Source organism: Oncorhynchus clarkii, chromosome 7, assembly GCF_045791955.1.
Source record: "Oncorhynchus clarkii lewisi isolate Uvic-CL-2024 chromosome 7, UVic_Ocla_1.0, whole genome shotgun sequence".
Lineage (NCBI taxonomy): Eukaryota > Metazoa > Chordata > Actinopteri > Salmoniformes > Salmonidae > Oncorhynchus > Oncorhynchus clarkii.
In genome coordinates, this window is record NC_092153.1 from 82,273,367 (window position 1) to 82,293,456 (window position 20,090).

At 47.1% G+C, this 20,090-nt stretch overlaps 1 protein-coding gene across 3 annotated transcripts in view; it reads right to left on the minus strand.

Moving 5' to 3' along the window:
* The window catches only part of LOC139413910 (spidroin-2-like), a 70,321-nt gene that overhangs the window by 24,977 nt on the left and 25,254 nt on the right, over positions 1-20,090 (minus strand). For all 3 annotated transcript variants that reach the window (XM_071161761.1, XM_071161759.1, XM_071161760.1), the window contains exon 2: positions 5,129-5,589. In XM_071161761.1, the coding sequence (XP_071017862.1) occupies positions 5,129-5,387 (259 nt within the window). In that variant the 5' untranslated portion in view covers positions 5,388-5,589. The remainder of the gene's footprint in view (positions 1-5,128; positions 5,590-20,090) is intronic.

A 20,090-nucleotide genomic window follows, 5' to 3' on the forward strand; every position in this document is an offset into this window, starting at 1 on the left:
CCTTTCTCCTCCTGACGGATACCAGGTATGTTAGAGTGTGACCTCAAGTCCTCTGTCAGGAAATAGAACAGTACATTCTCCTAAAATTAACCGCTGAGTGACACGGTACAGATCTCTCACTGCCTCCTCCTACAGGAACCACAGACCAGAGCCAGACCAGACCACAGCCAGACCAGAGCCAACACCACAGACCACAGCCAGACCAGAGCCAACACCACAGACCACAGGCAGACGAGAGCCAACACCACAGACCACAGGCAGACGAGAGCCAACACCACAGAACACAGGCAGACGAGAGCCAACACCACAGACCACAGCCAACACCACAGACCACAGGCAGACGAGAGCCAACACCACAGACCACAGGCAGACGAGAGCCAACACCACAGACGAGAGCCAACACCACAGACCACAGGCAGACGAGAGCCAACATCACAGACCACAGCCAACACCACAGACCACAGGCAGACGAGAGCCAACACCACAGACCACAGCCAGACCAGAGCCAACACCACAGACCACAGCCAGATGAGAGCCAACACCACAGACCACAGCAAGAGCCAACACCACAGACCACAGCCAGAACCAACACCACAGACCACAGCCAGACGAGAGCCAACACCACAGACCATAGCCAGACGAGAGCCAACACCACAGACCATAGCCAGACGAGAGCCAACACCAAAGACCATAGCCAGACCAGAACCAGCACCACAGACCACAGCCAGACCAGAACCAACACCACAGACCATAGCCAGACCAGAACCAGCACCACATACCATAGCCAGACCAGAGCCAACACCACAGACCACAGCCAGAGGCAGAACCACCGACCACAGTCAGACGAGAGCCAACACCACAGCTATTTCCACTGCAGTGCTTTTAATAGCTGTCTAACTCAAAATGATTGATTAGACCAAATGATGCCATCCCAAACACAGATGGCTGGCTGGGGAGGCAGGCGTGCTGCTCTACGTGCATTATAACACTGTGATTTACTCAGGATTTAGAAACACGGACCCACCGTAAATGAAGAAAAATACCCTCATCAGTTAGTCACACTTTGCACGTAGAGTATATTACGTTCAGCAATATACTGAAAGATTAGCCAAATCAAAGATATTTTCAATATAAAAAAAGAAAAAAAGAAATGTAAGAAAACTGTTACTGAAATCAAAATACTACTCATTATTAAGAACAAAACGGTAAAGGTTTTTATGACACAAATGTCTGCTTTGTAGCACCTACAGATGAAACATCATGGAGTCTTAAAGGGGAAGCCTGGGTAAATGGTAGCACCTAGATCAAACATCATGGAGTCTTAAAGGAAGCCTGGGTAAATGGTAGCACCTAGATCAAACATCATGGAGTCTTAAAAGGGAAGCCTGGGTAAATGGTAGCACCTACAGATTAAACATCATGGAGTCTTAAAAGGGAAGCCTGGGTAAATGGTAGCACCTAGATCAAACATCATGGAGTCTTAAAGGAAGCCTGGGTAAATGGTAGCACCTACAGATTAAACATCATGGAGTCTTAAAGGAAGCCTGGGTAAATGGTAGCACCTAGATCAAACATCATGGAGTCTTAAAGGAAGCCTGGGTAAATGGTAGCACCTACAGATGAAACATCATGGAGTCTTAAAGGGGAAGCCTGGGTAAATGGTAGCACCTAGATTAAACATCACGGAGTCTTAAAGGAAGCCTGGGTAAATGGTAGCACCTACAGATTAAACATCATGGAGTCTTAAAGGGGAAGCCTGGGTAAATGGTAGCACCTAGATTAAACATCACGGAGTCTTAAAGGAAGCCTGGGTAAATGGTAGCACCTAGATTAAACATCATGGAGTCTTAAAGGAAGCCTGGGTAAATGGTAGCACCTAGATCAAACATCATGGAGTCTTAAAGGAAGCCTGGGTAAATGGTAGCACCTACAGATTAAACATCATGGAGTCTTAAAGGGGAAGCCTGGGTAAATGGTAGCACCTACAGATGAAACATCATGGAGTCTTAAAAGGGAAGCCTGGGTAAATGGTAGCACCTACAGATGAAACATCATGGAGTCTTAAAAGGGAAGCCTGGGTAAATGGTAGCACCTACAGATTAAACATCATGGAGTCTTAAAGGAAGCCTGGGTAAATGGTAGCACCTACAGATGAAACATCATGGAGTCTTAAAAGGGAAGCCTGGGTAAATGGTAGCACCTAGATCAAACATCATGGAGTCTTAAAAGGGAAGCCTGGGTAAATGGTAGCACCTACAGATTAAACATCATGGAGTCTTAAAGGGGAAGCCTGGGTAAATGGTAGCACCTACAGATTAAACATCATGGAGTCTTAAAGGGGAAGCCTGGGTAAATGGTAGCACCTACAGATGAAACATCATGGAGTCTTAAAGGAAGCCTGGGTAAATGGTAGCACCTACAGATGAAACATCACGGAGTCTTAAAGGAAGCCTGGGTAAATGGTAGCACCTACAGATGAAACATCATGGAGTCTTAAAGGAAGCCTGGGTAAATGGTAGCACCTACAGATGAAACATCACGGAGTCTTAAAGGAAGCCTGGGTAAATGGTAGCACCTACAGATGAAACATCATGGAGTCTTAAAGGAAGCCTGGGTAAATGGTAGCACCTACAGATTAAACATCACGGAGTCTTAAAGGAAGCCTGGGTAAATGGTAGCACCTACAGATTAAACATCATGGAGTCTTAAAGGGGAAGCCTGGGTAAATGGTAGCACCTACAGATGAAACATCACGGAGTCTTAAAGGAAGCCTGGGTAAATGGTAGCACCTACAGATTAAACATCATGGAGTCTTAAAAGGGAAGCCTGGGTAAATGGTAGCACCTAGATTAAACATCACGGAGTCTTAAAGGAAGCCTGGGTAAATGGTAGCACCTACAGATGAAACATCATGGAGTCTTAAAAGGGAAGCCTGGGTAAATGGTAGCACCTAGATCAAACATCATGGAGTCTTAAAGGAAGCCTGGGTAAATGGTAGCACCTACAGATTAAACATCATGGAGTCTTAAAAGGGAAGCCTGGGTAAATGGTAGCACCTACAGATGAAACATCATGGAGTCTTAAAGGAAGCCTGGGTAAATGGTAGCACCTACAGATTAAACATCACGGAGTCTTAAAGGAAGCCTGGGTAAATGTATTATGCAAACTTTGATCAATTATTTCTCAATTATGCTTCAACAAACAAAATGTGGAATATATATGTCAACAATCCCTGCTCCAAGTCTATGGATTCATTTTGTGAATATCCCAAAGAATCATGGTCCTGTTTTGTTCTAGTTAGCTCTGTCCTCTTGTAGATACATAGACAGCGTGGCTAATGTTAACGTCTGCCTGATATTATAGTTATAACATCCTGTCTCCTCTCTCAGATAGAGAACTCTGTGTCCTGTCAGACCTGCCAAGAAAAGGCCACACCCACACCGTGACAACCGGAGAATCAGATCAAAGCCTATGAGAACTCCTGGTCTGTCCTACTTTTGGCAGGGTGTGACATTGTTTTTCCCAGGAGACTTAGTGACAGTGTGCATCAAGGTCCACAGGCTCTCTCTCTCTCTCTCTCTCTGAAGGCTGCAGGGGAAAGCCTCTGAGTGGGTGACGAGGACTGAATCCTACAGGAAACTAGGCTGTCTGTGTGACACGTCAAGAGAACACACTCAGGAACGATGTTGGTTGAGAATCAGACCTCATTGTCTTCTGTCTGCAACGTTTAGGAGTGGAGAGACCCTAGGAGTGGAGGGACCCTAGGAGGGGTAGGAGTGGAGAGGCCCTAGGAGGGGTAGGAGTGGAGGGACCCTAGGAGGGGTAGGAGTGGAGGGACCCTAGGAGGGGTAGGAGAGGAGGGACCCTAGGAGGGGTAGGAGAGGAGGGACCCTAGGAGGGGTAGGAGAGGAGGGGTAGGAGTGGAGGGACCCTAGGAGGGGTAGGAGAGGAGGGGTAGGAGCGGAGGGGTAGGAGTGGAGGGACCCTAGGAGGGGTAGAAGTGGAGGGACCCTAGGAGGGGTAGGAGTGGAGGGACCCTAGGAGGGGTAGGAGAGGAGGGACCCTAGGAGGGGTAGGAGAGGAGGGGTAGGAGTGGAGGGACCCTAGGAGGGGTAGGAGAGGAGGGGTAGGAGCGGAGGGATCCTAGGAGGGGTAGGAGTGGAGGGACCCTAGGAGGGATAGGAGTGGAGGGGAAGGAGTGGAGGGGTAGGAATGGAGGGGTAGGAGTGGAGGGACCCTAGGAGGGGTAGGAGTGTCGCCATCTGACGGTAATACCTTTGCCAGTGTGATTTTGGCCGTTTTGCGTGGCACAACACTCCCTGAACTGTTGCACAGTGGCACCTCGGTCAGCGTGTGATGAACCACAGTGCTTTTCATGGCACGAGGCAGGAGCGCTCCGGTTCTCTCTCTCTCTCAACTCACTTTCATCACCCGAACAGACGGACATTCATTTGACATTGGAATATTCCTCCCACCTCTGTACTGGGTCAGAATGAATGAATGGATGAACAGATGAATGAATGGATGGATGAACATATGGATGAACAGATGGACGAATGGATGAACAGATGGACTGATGAACAGATGGATGAATGGATGAACAGATGGACTGATGAACAGATGAATGGACGGATGAACAGATAAATGGACGGATGAACAGATAAACGGACGGATGAACAGATGAATGAATGGATGGATGGATGAACAGATGAATGAACGGATGGATGGATGAACAGATGAATGAATGGATGGATGGACGAACAGATGAATGAATGGATGGATGGATGAACAGATGAATGAACGGATGGATGGATGAACAGATGAATGAACGGATGGATGGATGAACAGATGAATGAACGGATGGATGGATGAACAGATGAATGAACGGATGGATGGATGAACAGATGAATGAATGGATGGACGGACGAACAGATGAATGAATGGATGGATGGATGAACAGATTAATGAATGGATGGATGGATGAACAGATGAATGAATGGATGGATGGACGAACAGATGAATGAATGGATGGATGGATGATTGACGTGTGTTTAACTAAGAGCATGTCAGGTAACATTACACTACCAGTGCTTGGTTCTGACGTGTGTGTGTGTGTTCCTCCTCTTACCTTTGTACTCTGCTGTGAACTCCTTCATCTCCGGAGGCAGCGACTCGTAGAAGCGTTGCTCCCGGCTGATGAGGGGTTTACACACCGTGTGGTCGTCGTAGCGCATCATACTGGTGTGCCCTCCCACCTGGTGTACGAAGGGCTCTAGTGGTACCCCTCCACACCGCCGTCCCCCCTGGCCCAGCCCCCCGAGGCCTAACCCTGCCTGACTCGCTCCGTGCTTCCCCATTGCTGCTTCCATGGCGTGGGGAAGGCACATGGCGTTGGAGGGCCTGGTGGGGGTGGCGGGGGCATGGGCGAGCAGGCCGGGCGAGCGCGGGGTGCAGGGAGGCAGCTGGGAACGCACGCTGCCGCCGGGAGGGGGAGGAGCCAGCCCGCCAGCCGCAACCCAAACGGACCAATCAGATCCCGGCTCCTCGATGAAGAGCACCGGGCGATGACGTCACACCTCCGACAGCCACCTGAGAGATGTGAGGCAGGGTGGGGAGAGAGAGAGGAGAAGAGAACAACGTCAGTCAGAATTGTTCATTATTCAGGCCTTATTAGGGGTGTGACGTTTAAACACATTTGGGATCATTGACATTTATCACTCACGAGAGTGAGTGAGCGAGAGGGAGAGCGCGAGAGAGAGCGAGAGGGTTAATTGAGTGAGTGAACTAGCCGTACGCAGAACAGCATTTGAAGTATTTCCTATCCCAGGGCTCCGACAGCATCCAAACTGATTCACTATATAGTGCACTACTTTGACAAGAGCCCATAAGACACTATATAGTGCACTACTTTGACAAGAACCCATAAGAGACTATATAGTGCACTACTTTGACAAGAGCCCATAAGACACTATATAGTGCACTACTTTGACAAGAGCCCATAAGACACTATATAGGGAATAGGGTGCCATTTGGGAACGCCACCATACATTCCCCCCCAACAACAACAACACAAGAACAGCACACACGTCAAGGCCACATGACCTGGAAAATATAATTCCTCATAAAGTCCGACTACCTCATAAAATATCATTCTAATAATGCCGGGGTGCTTAAATTTGTCCTGTTACACACTTGTACAAGTGTTTTGAATGGAAATGTCTTTCTTGCGTATCGTAACTCTCCCTGAGACAAGCGCAGGGAGTGGGGTCACGGCCAGGGTCACCAATGTCCAGTGCCCCCAATTATGGTTTCAGTTCCTTGCTCAAGGGCACAGCGACATATTTGTTTTTGTTTTTCAGCTCGTCGGCCCCGGGATTCAAACCCACAACCTTTTGGTTACTGGCCCCCTATTAATATGTATATGTCTCAGTGTAGGTCTAGGCTTAGCTACTCTCTGTAAGTAGAGGGATGTTTAAGTTACAGATACACTTTTAAAACAACGACGTTAGGACATAGGAGTCTGCAGTGTCTCAGTGTAGGTCTAGGCTTAGGAGAGAGACACACCTGAAATCTTCCAGTGGAAAACTTAATGTATGGATCTGTAGGTTAATCTGCAGAGAGCCAATCGGGACTCCTTATCCACGTAACAGAACAAACAGATAGCTCACCTGACTCACCGGCCTATTGGATTATTCATCTGACAGGTGATGTGTTTTCCATTCCAATTCCACAATAGAAGCTTTCCCAAATATAGGCTAATCAATTGTTAAAACGACAACAGGGGTCTGTTTTCCAGAGAGCATGTTGACTGGCTGCATCGCCGCTTGGTGTGACAAATGCTCGGCATCCGACTGCAAGGCGCTACAGAGGGTAGTGCATGCGACCTACGACCCAGTACATAGCTGGGGCCAAGCTTCCTGCCACCTAGCACCTCTATACCTGGCGGTTTCAGAGGAAGTCACAAAACATTTCAAAGACTCCAGCCACCCAAGTCATGTACTGTTTACTCTGCTACTTAACAGCAAGCAGTGCCAGTGCACCAAGTCTGGAAGCAACAGGAACCTGAACAAGCCTTAAGACTGCTAAACAGTTTGCTAAACAATTAGCTAAACAGTGAGCTAAACAGCGAGCTAAACAGCGAGCTAAACAGCTAGCTAAACAGCTAGCTAAACAGTTTGCTAAACAATTAGCTAAACAGCGAGCTAAACAGCTAGCTAAACAGTTTGCTAAACAATTAGCTAAACAGCAGGGCTAAACAATTAGCTAAACAGCAGGACTAAACAGCTAGCTAAACAGTTTGCTAAACAGCTAGCTAAACAGCTAGCTAACCAGCTACCCGGAATATCGGCATTGACCCTTTTTGACCAAACTTTTTTTGACTCATCACATACGCTGTGTGTTTAATCTTTTTATTATTTCTCTTTTCTGTCTCTCTGCATGGTTGGGAAGAACCCGTAAGTAACAATGTCACTGTTAGTCTACACCTGTTGTTTACCAAGGATGTTACAAATACAATGATTTGGTACAGGACTAGGCGAGGAGGCGTAATCTGGGAAAACTGGCCCATAGTAGTGACAACTGGCCCATAGCAGTGACAACTGGCCCATAGCAGTGAGAGAATGCCGCCAACTGGCCCATAGCAGTGAGAGAATGCCGCCAACTGGCCCATAGCAGTGAGAGAATGCCGCCAACTGGCCCATAGCAGTGAGAGGATGCCTCCAACTGGCCCATAGTAGTGACAACTGGCCTATAGCAGTGACAACTGGCCCATAGCAGTGAGAGAATGCCGCCAACTGGCCCATAGCAGTGACAACTGGCCTATAGCAGTGACAACTGGCCCATAGCAGTGAGAGGATGTCTCCAACTGGCCCATAGCAGTGACAACTGGCCCATAGCAGTGACAGCTGGCCCATAGTAGTGACAACTGGCCTATAGCAGTGACAACTGGCCCATAGCAGTGAGAGGATGCCTCCAACTGGCCCATAGCAGTGACAACTGGCCCATAGTAGTGACAACTGGCCTATAGCAGTGACAACTGGCCCATAGCAGTGAGAGGATGCCTCCAACTAACCCATAGCAGTGACAACTGGCCCATAGCAGTGAGAGAATGCCGCCAACTGGCCCATAGTAGTGAGATAATGAGAAATGGGTGGGTGCAGCGTGGGTGGGTACAGCGTGGGTGGGAGGGTACAGGGTGGGTACAGCGTGGGTGGGTGGGGGGGTACAGGGTGGGTGGGTAGTGTGGGTACAGTGTGGCTGGGTGGGTAGTGTGGGTACAGTGTGGCTGGGTGGGTAGTGTGGGTACAGTGTGGCTGGGTGGGTAGTGTGGCTGGGTGGGTAGTGTGGGTACAGTGTGGCTGGGTGGGTAGTGTGGGTACAGTGTGGCTGGGTGGGTAGTGTGGCTGGATGGGTAGTGTGGCTGGGTGGGTACAGTGTGACTGGGTGGGTACAGTGTGGCTGGGTGGGTAGTGTGGGTACAGTGTGGCTGGGTGGGTAGTGTGGTTGGGTGGGTAGTGTGGCTGGGTGGGTACAGTGTGGCTGGGTGGGTAGTGTGGGTACAGTGTGGCTGGTTGGGTAGTGTGGGTACAGGGTGGGTGGGTGGTTAGTGTGGCTGGGTGGTTAGTGTGGGTACAGGGTGGGTAGTAGGGGTACAGTGTGGCTGGGTGGGTACAGTGTGGGTGGGTGGGTAGTCTGGGTACAGTGTGGCTGGGTGGTTAGTGTGGGTGGGTGGGTAGTGTGGGTACAGTGTGGGTGGGTGGTTAGTGTGGGTGGGTGGGTAGTGTGGGTACAGGGTGGGTGGGTGGTCAGTGTGGGTACAGTGTGGCTAGGTTTACAGTGTGGTTGGGTAGTGTGGGTACAGTGTGGCTGGGTGGGTAGTGTGGGTACAATGTGGCTGGGTGGTTAGTGTGGGTGGGTGGGTGGGTAGTGTGGGTACGGTGTGGGTGGGTGGTAAGTGTGGGTGGGTGGGTGGGTAGTGTGGGTACAGTGTGGCTGGGTGGGTAATATGGGTACAGTGTGGCTGGTTGGGTAGTGTGGGTGGTTGGTTAGTGTGGCTGGGTGGGTAGTGTGGGTACAGTGTGGCTGGGTGGGTTGTGTGGGTACAGTGTGGCTGGGTGGTTAGTGTGGGTACAGGGTGGGTGTGTGGGTAGTGTGGGTACAGGGTGGGTGTGTGGGTAGTGTGGGTACAGTGTGGCTGGGTGGGTAGTGTGGGTACAGTGTGGCTGGGTTTACAGTGTGGTTGGGTAGTGTGGGTGGGTGGGTAGAGAGTGGGTGGGTACAGTGTGGGTACAGGGTGGGTGGTTAGTGTGGGTGGGTGGGTACAGTGTGGGTAGGTAGCTGGCCGCTAGACTAACTTACCAACCTAAACACAGGGTTAATTTAGTGACGGTCAGTGGCTGACATAAGAGGAAACCCTGCTGACACACAACCACGTTTAGAAATTGCACCTTGTGTATTCTACTATTCTCTGTCAACAGATGTTGAAATCAAGTGGCCGACCTGAAAAAGAAAAGTCTTATTCCCCCCCGAATGAGAACGATTTGCCAATTCCTTATGCAAATGCATATTTTTATGCTCCTTGCACATTTATAAAAACACAGACAAGACAGCTAGCACATAAGTCTGTGGCTAAAATGATGCTAGCAGAACGTGGTACCGCAAGGGCGCGAGCGCGACAAACTGAACATACAGTTTCCTCAATCATGTTGATTGATACTTCCGTCGTAGTACGGGTCTGCTCTGTGACACATTTTGAGAGTTAAGACATAAAAAGGGTACAAAACGGTTTAAATGGATACTTGGGGATTTAGGCAATGAAGCCCTTTACTTCCCCAGAGTCAGATTAACTTGTGGATACACATTTTTAATGTATCTGCGTGCAGTTTCTATATATATTTATATATTTTTCTGCTTATCTAAGCATAGGCTACCTCTCTCTCTCGAGCTGTCTGTATCCTCCTGACTGGCGTTTGTAAAATAATTAACATGAAATGCTTTTCAGCACTATTCAGTGGATTTAGTTATTGCTTTGCTCTTCTAAAGTCTTACCACCCTAAAGTCTATCTATGGCTCTGGCCGGTCAACAACAGTGACATCATTTTGTCCGATTTGACCTCGGCCCTTTCGGCTTAATTTGCATCACCTTGGAGGCATGCGAGCCTTTGGGCGGTCGGCGACAGCAATGCGGAAAGTCTGGACTAAATTTACAACGTTGAAAGGACTAATGTCAGAGTGCGAAGGATTTAACACGGACCACAAATAGACACTGACAGCTTCTGTCAGTTTACGTTATACTACTACTAAAGATATATACATTTTACTTATAGAACTGTATCCTGCCTACATACATATATTTGATTGATTTATTTAACCTTTATTTAACTAGGAGTGTCAGTTAAGAACACATTTTTATTCTCCGTGCATGCAGACAATGCAGAAAAAAACCTCATTAATTTTTTTATATATTTTTTTATTGATCTTGACAGCGTCTGTCAGTTTACAAAGATCCACCCAGTTTAGGACTCATAGAACTGTACAGGCTACATGGTCCATTAGTAAAGCACTATGCATTTCTCCATGCAGACACCTCACAGTCAATTCACATTGTACTTATAAACAACCATCGCTATGGCTACACGTATACCATGTATGCATTTGTTTGTGCATGCAAAACACTGGGACGAAATAGAAGTGTTTTAAAAATAGGCAGGGTGGCATAATTCCTATTTTATGCTAGGGCCACTGGTAGATCGGAGATTATGGCAGCGAATAGAGATACTAAAGGAAAAGTGGTAAGTGACCACGTGACAGTCTTGTTGCAGACCACTGGGTGCATTCCAAATGGCACCCTATATTCCCTTTTTTAGTACACTACTTCTGAACAGGGCAGTCTGGTTAAAGTAGGGAACAGGATGCCATTTGTGACAGAGCCACAAACAGGTGAGGAAGGAGATAAACACTGGCTGTCTGCTTCAGAAGGGTTAACAGAGACTGTGCATCACAGTGACTCCATTACACCCTGGGTTGGAAAGTAGGTCCCGAATGCTCACCAGGCATGAAAGCAGAAGACATATTTTTAAATGACTGTTCTTATTGGACAAGTTCAGGCAGCAGGGGCCCTACAGACACACTTCAGGCAGCAGGGGCCCTACAGACACACTTCAGGCAGCAGGGGCCCTACAGACACACTTCAGGCAGCAGGGGCCCTACAGACACACTTCAGGCAGCAGGGGCCCTACAGACACACTTCAGGCAGCAGGGGCCCTACAGACACAGTTCAGGCAGTAGGGGCCCTACAGACACTTCAGGCAGTAGGGGGCCCTACAGACACTTCAGGCAGCAGGGGTCCGACAGACATAGTTCAGGCAGTAGGGGTCCGACAGACATAGTTCAGGCAGTAGGGGCCCGACAGACATAGTTCAGGCAGTAGGGGCACGACAGACATAGTTTAGGCAGTAGGGGCAGGACAGACATAGTTTAGGCAGTAGGGGCACGTCAGACATAATTCAGGCAGTAGGGGCCATACAGATATACAGTTGAAGTCAGAAGTTTACATACACTTAGGTTGGAGTCATTAAAACTCGTTTTTCAACCACTCCACAAATTTCTTGTTAACAAACTATAGTTTTGGCAAGTCGGTTCGGACATCTACTTTGTACATGACACAAGTAATTTTTCCAACAATTGTTTCCCTACAGATTACTTCACTTACTTCACTTACTGTATCACAATTCCAGTGGGTCAGAAGTTTACATACACTAAATTGACTGTGCCTTTAAACAGCTTGGAAAACTCCAGAAAATGTCATGGCTTTAGAATCTTCTGATATGCTAATTGACATCATTTGAGTCAATTGGAGGTGTACCTGTGGATGTATTTCAAGGTCTACCTTCAAACTCGGTGCCTCTTTGCTTGATATCATGGGAAAATCTAAAGAAATCAGCCAAGACATCAGAAAAAAAATTGTAGACCTCCACAAGTCTGTTCGTCCATGGGAGCAATTTCCAAACGCCTGAAGGTACCACGTTCATCTATAGGACCATGTGAAGATGCTGGAGGAAACAGGTACAAAAGTATCTATATCCACAGTAAAACGAGTCCTATATCGACATAACCTGAAAGGTCGCTCATCAACGAAGAAGCCACTGCTCCAAAACTGCCATAAAAAAGCCAGACTACGGTTTGCAACTGCACATGGGGACGAAGATCGTACTTTTGGAGAAATGTCCTCTGGTCTGATGAAACAAAAATAGAACCATAATGACCATTGTTATGTTTGGAGGAAAAAGGGGGGTGCTTGCAAGCCGAAGAACACCAACCCAACCATGAAGCACGGGGGTGGCAGCATCATGTTCTGGGGGTGCTTTGCTGCAGGGGGGACTGTTGCACTTCACAAAATAGATGGCTTCATGAGGAAGGAAAATTATGTGGATATATTGAAGCAACATTTCAAGACATCAGTCAGGGAGTTAAAGATTGGTTGCAAATGGGTCTTCCAAATGGACATTGACCCCAAGCATACTTCCAAAGTCGTGGCAAAAAGGCTTAAGGACAACAAAGTTAAGGTATTGGAGTGGCCATCACAAAGCCCTGACCCCCATCCTATAGAACATTTGTGGGCAGAACTGAAAAAGCGTGTGCGAGCAAGGAGGCCTACAAACCTGACTCAGGTACACCAGCTCTGTCAGGAGGAATGGGCCAAAATTCACCCAACTTATTGTGGGAAGCTTGTGGAAGGCTACCCAAAACGTTTGACCCAAGTTAACCAATTTAAAGTCAATGCTACCGAATACTAATTGAGCGTACGTAAACTTCTGACCCACTGGGAATGTGATGAAAGAAAAAGCTGAAATCATCCTCTACTATTATTATGACATTTCACATTCTTAAAATAAAGTGGTGATCCGAACTGACCTAAGACAGGGAACTTTTACTAGGATTAAATGTCAGGAATTGTGAAAAACTGAGTTTAAAATGTATTTGGCTAAGGTGTATGTAAACTTCCGACTTCAACTGTAGTTCATATAGTAGGGGCCTGCCGATAAACTGTAGTTCCAGTTCAGATATTCCCAAACTTGGGGACGAGCAACACCGTCGGGGGTATGCCAAGTAAACTTGGGGACGAGCAACACCGTCGGGGGTATGCCAAGTAAACTTGGGGACGAGCAACACCGTCGGGGGTATGCCAAGTAAACTTGGGGACGAGCAACACCGTCGGGGGTATGCCAAGTAAACTTGGGGACGAGCAACACCGTCGGGGGTATGCCAAGTAAACTTGGGGACGAGCAACACCGTCGGGGGTATGCCAAGTAAACTTGGGTACGAGCAACACCGTCGGGGGTATGCCAAGTAAACTTGGGTACGAGCAACACCGTCGGGGGTATGCCAAGTAAACTTGGGGACGAGCAACACCGTCGGGGGTATGCCAAGTAAACTTGGGGACGAGCAACACCGTCGGGGGTATGCCAAGTAAACTTGGGGACGAGCAACACCGTCGGGGGTATGCCAAGTAAACTTGGGTACGAGCAACACCGTCGGGGGTATGCCAAGTAAACTTGGGTACGAGCAACACCGTCGGGGGTATGCCAAGTAAACTTGGGGACGAGCAACACCGTCGGGGGTATGCCAAGTAAACTTGGGGACGAGCAACACCGTCGGGGGTATGCCAAGTAAATGTGATTCACATGTTTTTGTATTCACATTTTCAAACAGTACATTTATATTTTCTAAATGGGGCTGTACATTTTGGTGAGTTTTTTTCCCCCCCTCACCTGAGTAGCCTCATTTCACTGCCAAATATGAAATTAAACCATCTAGTGTTTAATAACGAAATAACAACACAATGTCAAATACAGGTAGCCTAGTCAAATAGTTAACATCCAATCACATTAACCGTTACTCTCTCGCGGGAAACCTTCACTCTTGCGCAGACATTTAGAAACGAAACATGACAATTTGAAAAATAAGCCAAGGGAGTTTTTTGAGAGAGAATAAAGACAACTTTCGAGTAGTAAGACTGTATAAAAGCAACAGATACCATTGATAATGAGGGGCTAGAAGCGTCTTATATGGTGAGCTACCGAGTGGCTAGTACAGGGAAGCCCCATACTATTGTGGAGGACTTCATTCTTCCTGCTTCCGCGGATATGGCTGGGACAATGCTGTAGGAAAAGGCCAAAAAAACTATGCAGACAATGCCTTCATCAAACAACACTGTTTCACAACGCATCATTGACCTGGCAAGAAACAATTACTGCTTCGCATACAAGCCAGTGAATTATATGCGTTACAGCTGGATGAGTCAACAGACGTGGCGGGCCTGGCACAGCTCCTGGTATATGTCCGTTACGTTTATGGGGGGGTCAATTAAGGAAGACATCCTCTTCTGCAAACCAGGACAACATGAGAGGATATTTGTTTAAGTACTGGACATCTTTGTGACATCAAATGGACTTTGGTGGTCAAGATGTGTTGGTATCTGTACTGATGGAGCAAAAGCCATGACAGGGAGACATAGTGGAGTAGTAAGGAGAGTACATGCAGTTGCTCCCCAACGTCAGTTGGGTACACTGCAGCATCCACCTAGAGGCTCTTGCTGCCAAGGGAATGCCTGACAGCTTGAAAGACATTTTGGACACTACAGTGAAAATGGTTAAGTTGGTTAAAGCAAGGCCCCTGAACTCTCGTGTATATTCTGCTTTGTGTAATGATATGGGCAGTGACCATGTTACGCTTTCACAACATACAGAAGTGCGCTGGTCATCAAGCAGCGAAGTATTGACCCGTTTTGTTTTTTGAGAGACAAGTTTAACGTTCTTTACTGACCATAATTTTCACTTGTCTGACCGCTTGCAAGATGACGAGTTTCTCACACGACTGGCCTATCTGTGTGATGTTTTTTCTTTCCTGAATGATCTGAATCTAGGATTACAGTGGGACTCTTCTCAACTATATTCAATGTGCGGGACGAAATTTAGGCTTTGATTAAGAAGTTGGAGCTCTTTTTCTGTCTGCATTAACAAGGACAACACACAGGTCTTTCCATCATTGTACTATTTTTTTGTGTGCAAATAAACTGAAGCTTACGGACAATGTCAAATGTGATACATGAGTGAGCTGGGTGCGCAATTACACAGGTACTTTCCCAAAACGGACACCTCCAGTCCACTTACCGATATCTGAACAAGAGAGCCTCATTGAAATTGCAACAAGCGGTTCTGTGAATTTCATACTGAATTTCATTGAAATAGGAATGTTGATCCAAATCGAGGTTATTGATCGCTGTTCTAAAATGTCCAGAAGCTGTTTTTCGGTCACTGGAAATAAAATATATATATATATATTTTTTTTTCTAATAGCAGGATTGGTCAGGAGCTGGTAAGACAGTTGCTATGGCGCTGCATCTTCTTCAGCTGACAGTGACATCATAAAAATTCACCCATAAAATGATATCAGCAAATCTAGATTCCAGAGATATCATGGTGATGCCGTCCAGCCAGCAGTGGAGGTCTATGTGTTGCTGACGTCTTTGCACCAGGTTTCCATGTGAGACAACAGATTGTCGACTCAACACGAGCAGCTTGGCCCCAGTGCCAGTCTTCCCACCGTAATCACTCTCTTCCCTACACACTGCCAAAGATGTATCCCAAACGGCACCCTCTTCCCTTATAAAAGGGCCTTTGGACCAGAGCCCTATTCCCGGTACAGAGCCCTGGTCAAAAGTAGTGCACTGTAAAAAGGGAATAGGGAACCATTATAGGGTGCAACCAAAGAGTACTAATTAGTTGCCAAGAGCACTCAGTGTTAATATCAACAGGAAATAGAGCTTATCAAAAAGGTGAAAATGTAAATCCGTATCAACTCGATTTACATGTGTTTAATTATATATTTTTTGCTTTAAAATATTCTAAATGTTTTGACAGGAATTGGCTGTAGAGAGAGAGACTTGAGTTGTCTTTAAATGAGACACCCTGATTACACTAACACCACCACATAACAACCCCCTGTCCCCCTCCTCACCCCTTGACACAAGAGACACCCTACAGGTCACCTCCCTCGTCTCACCCCTTGACACAAGAGACACCCTACAGGCCACCCCCCCTGACACAAGAGACACCCTACAGCCCCCCCCCCCTGACACAAGAGACACCCTACAGCCCCCCCTTGACACAAGAGACACCCTACAGGCCACCCCCCCGTCTCACCCCTTGACTCATGAGACACCCTATAGCCCCTCCCCCCCAAGTCTGATTACCTTCCCTTTCTCCCTCCTAGACACAAGACACCCTACTGGTCCCCCCCAGACTCCCACTGTCAAGGGTTGTGACCTAAAAGTAGAGAGCTGTGAGAAAGTCTCTCACATTCCAACTCAGCTGGACTTGGACCATAACACCAGGTAGAAAAAGACAGAAACAGTTATGTCTGAGAGGCAGAGGGAACAACTATTAGTAAGTTGAACACGCACTAAGGATGAGCATTTGAAATTCTATTTCACTATTCAAATAATATCATGACATTCTTTTCGAATATCCGGGTTGGCCAAAATAAAAAATAATTGTTATCGACTCTCGACCAATCAGAATGACGCAAATGCACATGGCAGGAGGTAAAAAGCAGGCTTTTCTCTGGTAGTTGGGCTAGCAGCAAAAGACAGTAGTCTGATTTTCGCCATGATAGAACTGATTCTGTTACAATAAAGGTTTCCTGGTAAGTGCATTTATCGGTGTCAGGTATTGCGGAAGCTCTGTTAGGTCAGCACCTGCCATTGCTATTTGAAGTGTGGGGGGGGGTACCAATGTCAGGGCAGACGGGAGAGCTGAATGCTCAAATCACAGTAATAAAAAACTACATTCTTAAAGTTTGTTGTTCATTAGGTAGAAAATGATCATTACATTTTCTAAAAAAATTTTTTTTAAATGAACAGACTCAAGTAATCGAAATACTAACATCCATTGAGATATTCGATGAACAGTGCCGATCCCTAGGTCGCGCACGAAAAACACACTCTCAAAATGCGCGCGCACTCACACTTCACAAACTTGTCAACAGAGCCACTGTGACAGAGATAACAGCCAGTGACCATGACCACTAGAGAAAATTTAACCTCTGATCTCTAGGGGCGCTATTTCATTTTTGGATAAAAAACGTTCCCGTTTTAAGCGCGATCTTTTGTCACGAAAAGATGCTCGACTATGCATATTCTTGACAGTTTTTGAAAGAAAACACTCTGAAGTTTCAGAATCTGCAAAGATATTGTCTGTAAGTGCCCCAGAACTCATTCTACAGGCGAAACCAAGATGATGCATCAACCAGGAAATGAGCAGAATTTCTGAAGCTCTGTTTTCCATTGTCTCCTTATATGGCTGTGATTGCGCAAGGAATGAGCCTACACTTTCTGTCGTTCCCCCAAAGTGTTAGCAGCATTGTGACGTATTTGTAGGCATATCATTGGAAGATTGACCATAAGAGACTACATTTTCCAAGTGTCCGCCTGGTGTCCCTGCGTCGAAATTGGAGCGTAAAGCCAGGTGCAATTATTTTTCCATTTGAGAGCAAGGAGAAACCAGGCTTCCACAAAGGATATATCATTGAAGAGATATGTGGAAAAACACCTTGAGGATTGATTCTAAACCACGTTTGCCATGTTTCAGTCGATATTATGGAGTTAATTTGGAAAAAAGTTCGCGTTTTGAGGGCTGAATTTTCTTTTTTTTTTTTTTTTTTTTTTGGTAGCCAAATGTGATGTACAAAACGGAGCTATTTCTAATACACAAAGAATCTTTTTGGAAAAACGGCGCATCTGCTATCTAACTGAGAGTCTCCTCATTGAAAACATCAGAAGTTCTTCAAAGGTAAGTTATTTTATTTGAAGGCTTTACTTGTTTTTGTGATAGTTGCCTGCTAAATGCTAACGCTAATGCTAACGCTAATGCTAACGCAAAATGCTACACTAGCTAGCTACTGTTACACAAATGATTGTTTTCCTATGGTTGAAAAGCATATTTTGAAAATCTGAGATGACAGTGTTGTTAACAAAAGGCTAAGCTTGAGAGCTAGCATATTTATTTCATTTCATTTGCGATTTTCATGAATAGTTAACGTTGCGTTATGGTAATGAGCTTAGGTCTATAAATAGAATCCCGGATCCGGGTTTGGTCGTCGCAACAGGTTAAAAAACAATGTCTAAGATTAGGGATGTGACAAATGGACAAATTTTTGCTTAAAAGTTTAAACTGTCATTTATGTAAATGTTTTTAAAAATCGGTTTTCAGTTAAATTACGAGATTTTTTTTTTTTTTAATAATAAAAATTCCTCGTCCGATTCCCAACGTAGAATAATGTAGGACAGCTAGGACCGGACAATGAAGTCATATCTACCACAACCCTTCACAGTCACAGAACGCAGCTGCAGTAACATGTCAATAGCAGCCATTGATCACTTTTCAAACAATTAAAACAACTACAGCATCAAAAATGTGTTTCTACCTTTACAGAAAATATAATTCTGCTCCAGCATAGAATGTTCTGTTGTTTCCCTGACAACAATTGCTGATTGATGTGCTGCGGTGTTATTTATACCGTTTTTTTTGGTACGGTAGCTAGATGTGCTTTCTTTCTTTATAAATGTCTGGCAGCAGGCAGCCTGCACACAGCCACTCGAGAACTCTGGTGGCCGAATGATGGAAGATATTGCTGCTTCGGAAGCAGGACTACTTTACAGACAAGTAAAATGTTGTTCATATCTCCAGAGAATGCCTTGGCGTGGCCTAGCCTAACAGACAGACAGACACACATGCAGTAACCAAGGTGCTTTCAAAGGGCCACATACCATCATAATCTGAAAGGTGCCATCGGTACCAGGTAGCCCAGCTGTAATTTCATAATATGAGACAAAAAACACCCCCACCCACTCAGCAACGAAGAGTAGCCCGTGCAAGCAAGACTGGCCTGTAGATACCTCTGTATTGGGGTCATGAATAAACAATGATATTCTACAGGCAACAGACTGAACACACACCTGCATCATTAGCAAAGAGAAAGAGCAGACAGGCCAGCACGAGGGAAAGAGAGGAGGGGCAGGCAGGCCAGCACGAGAGCGAGGAGGGGCAGGCAGGCCAGCGCGAGAGAGAGGAGGGGCAGGCAGGCCAGCGTGAGAGAGAGGAGGGGCAGGCAGGCCAGCGGGAGGGAGGGAAAGAGAGGAGGGGCAGGCAGGCCAGCGCGAGAGAGAGGGGCAGGCAGGCCAGCGCGAGAGAGAGGAGGGGCAGGCCAGCACGAGAGAGAGGAGGGGCAGGCAGGCCAGCACGAGAGAGAGGAGGGGCAGGCAGGCCAGCACGAGAGAGAGGAGGGGCAGGCAGGCCAGCACGAGAGAGAGGAGGGGCAGGCAGGCCAGCACGAGAGAGAGGAGGGGCAGGCAGGCCAGCACGAGAGAGAGGAGGGGCAGGCAGGCCAGCACGAGAGAGAGGAGGGGCAGGCAGGCCAGCACGAGAGAGAGGAGGGGCAGGCAGGCCAGCACGAGAGAGAGGAGGGGCAGGCAGGCCAGCACGAGAGAGAGGAGGGGCAGGCAGGCCAGCACGAGAGAGAGGAGGGGCAGGCAGGCCAGCACGAGAGAGAGGAGGGGCAGGCAGGCCAGCACGAGAGAGAGGACGGGCAGGCAGGCCAGCACGAGAGAGAGGAGGGGCAGGCAGGCCAGCACGAGAGAGAGGAGGGGCAGGCAGGCCAGCACGAGAGAGAGGAGGGGCAGGAAGGCCAGCACGAGAAAGAGGAGGGGCAGGCAGGCCAGCACGAGAGAGAGGAGGGGCAGGCAGAACTATGCACATTTGTCTAAGTAATCTGCATCTCGCAATATCTTGACTGGCATGCCTCGCAAATTCACCACAGTAGCCTCTTCTTCTCTGGTTTATTTAAATTACAGAAATTTCTCCAGGCCTTTATAGTCATATACAGTGCATTTGGAAAGTATTCAGACCCCTTCACATTTTCACATTGTGTTACATTCCAGCCTTATTCTAAAATGGATTAAATCAATCTAAAACACACTACCCACATAATGAAAAAGCAAAAACATTATTTTAGCCAATGTATTAAACATAAAA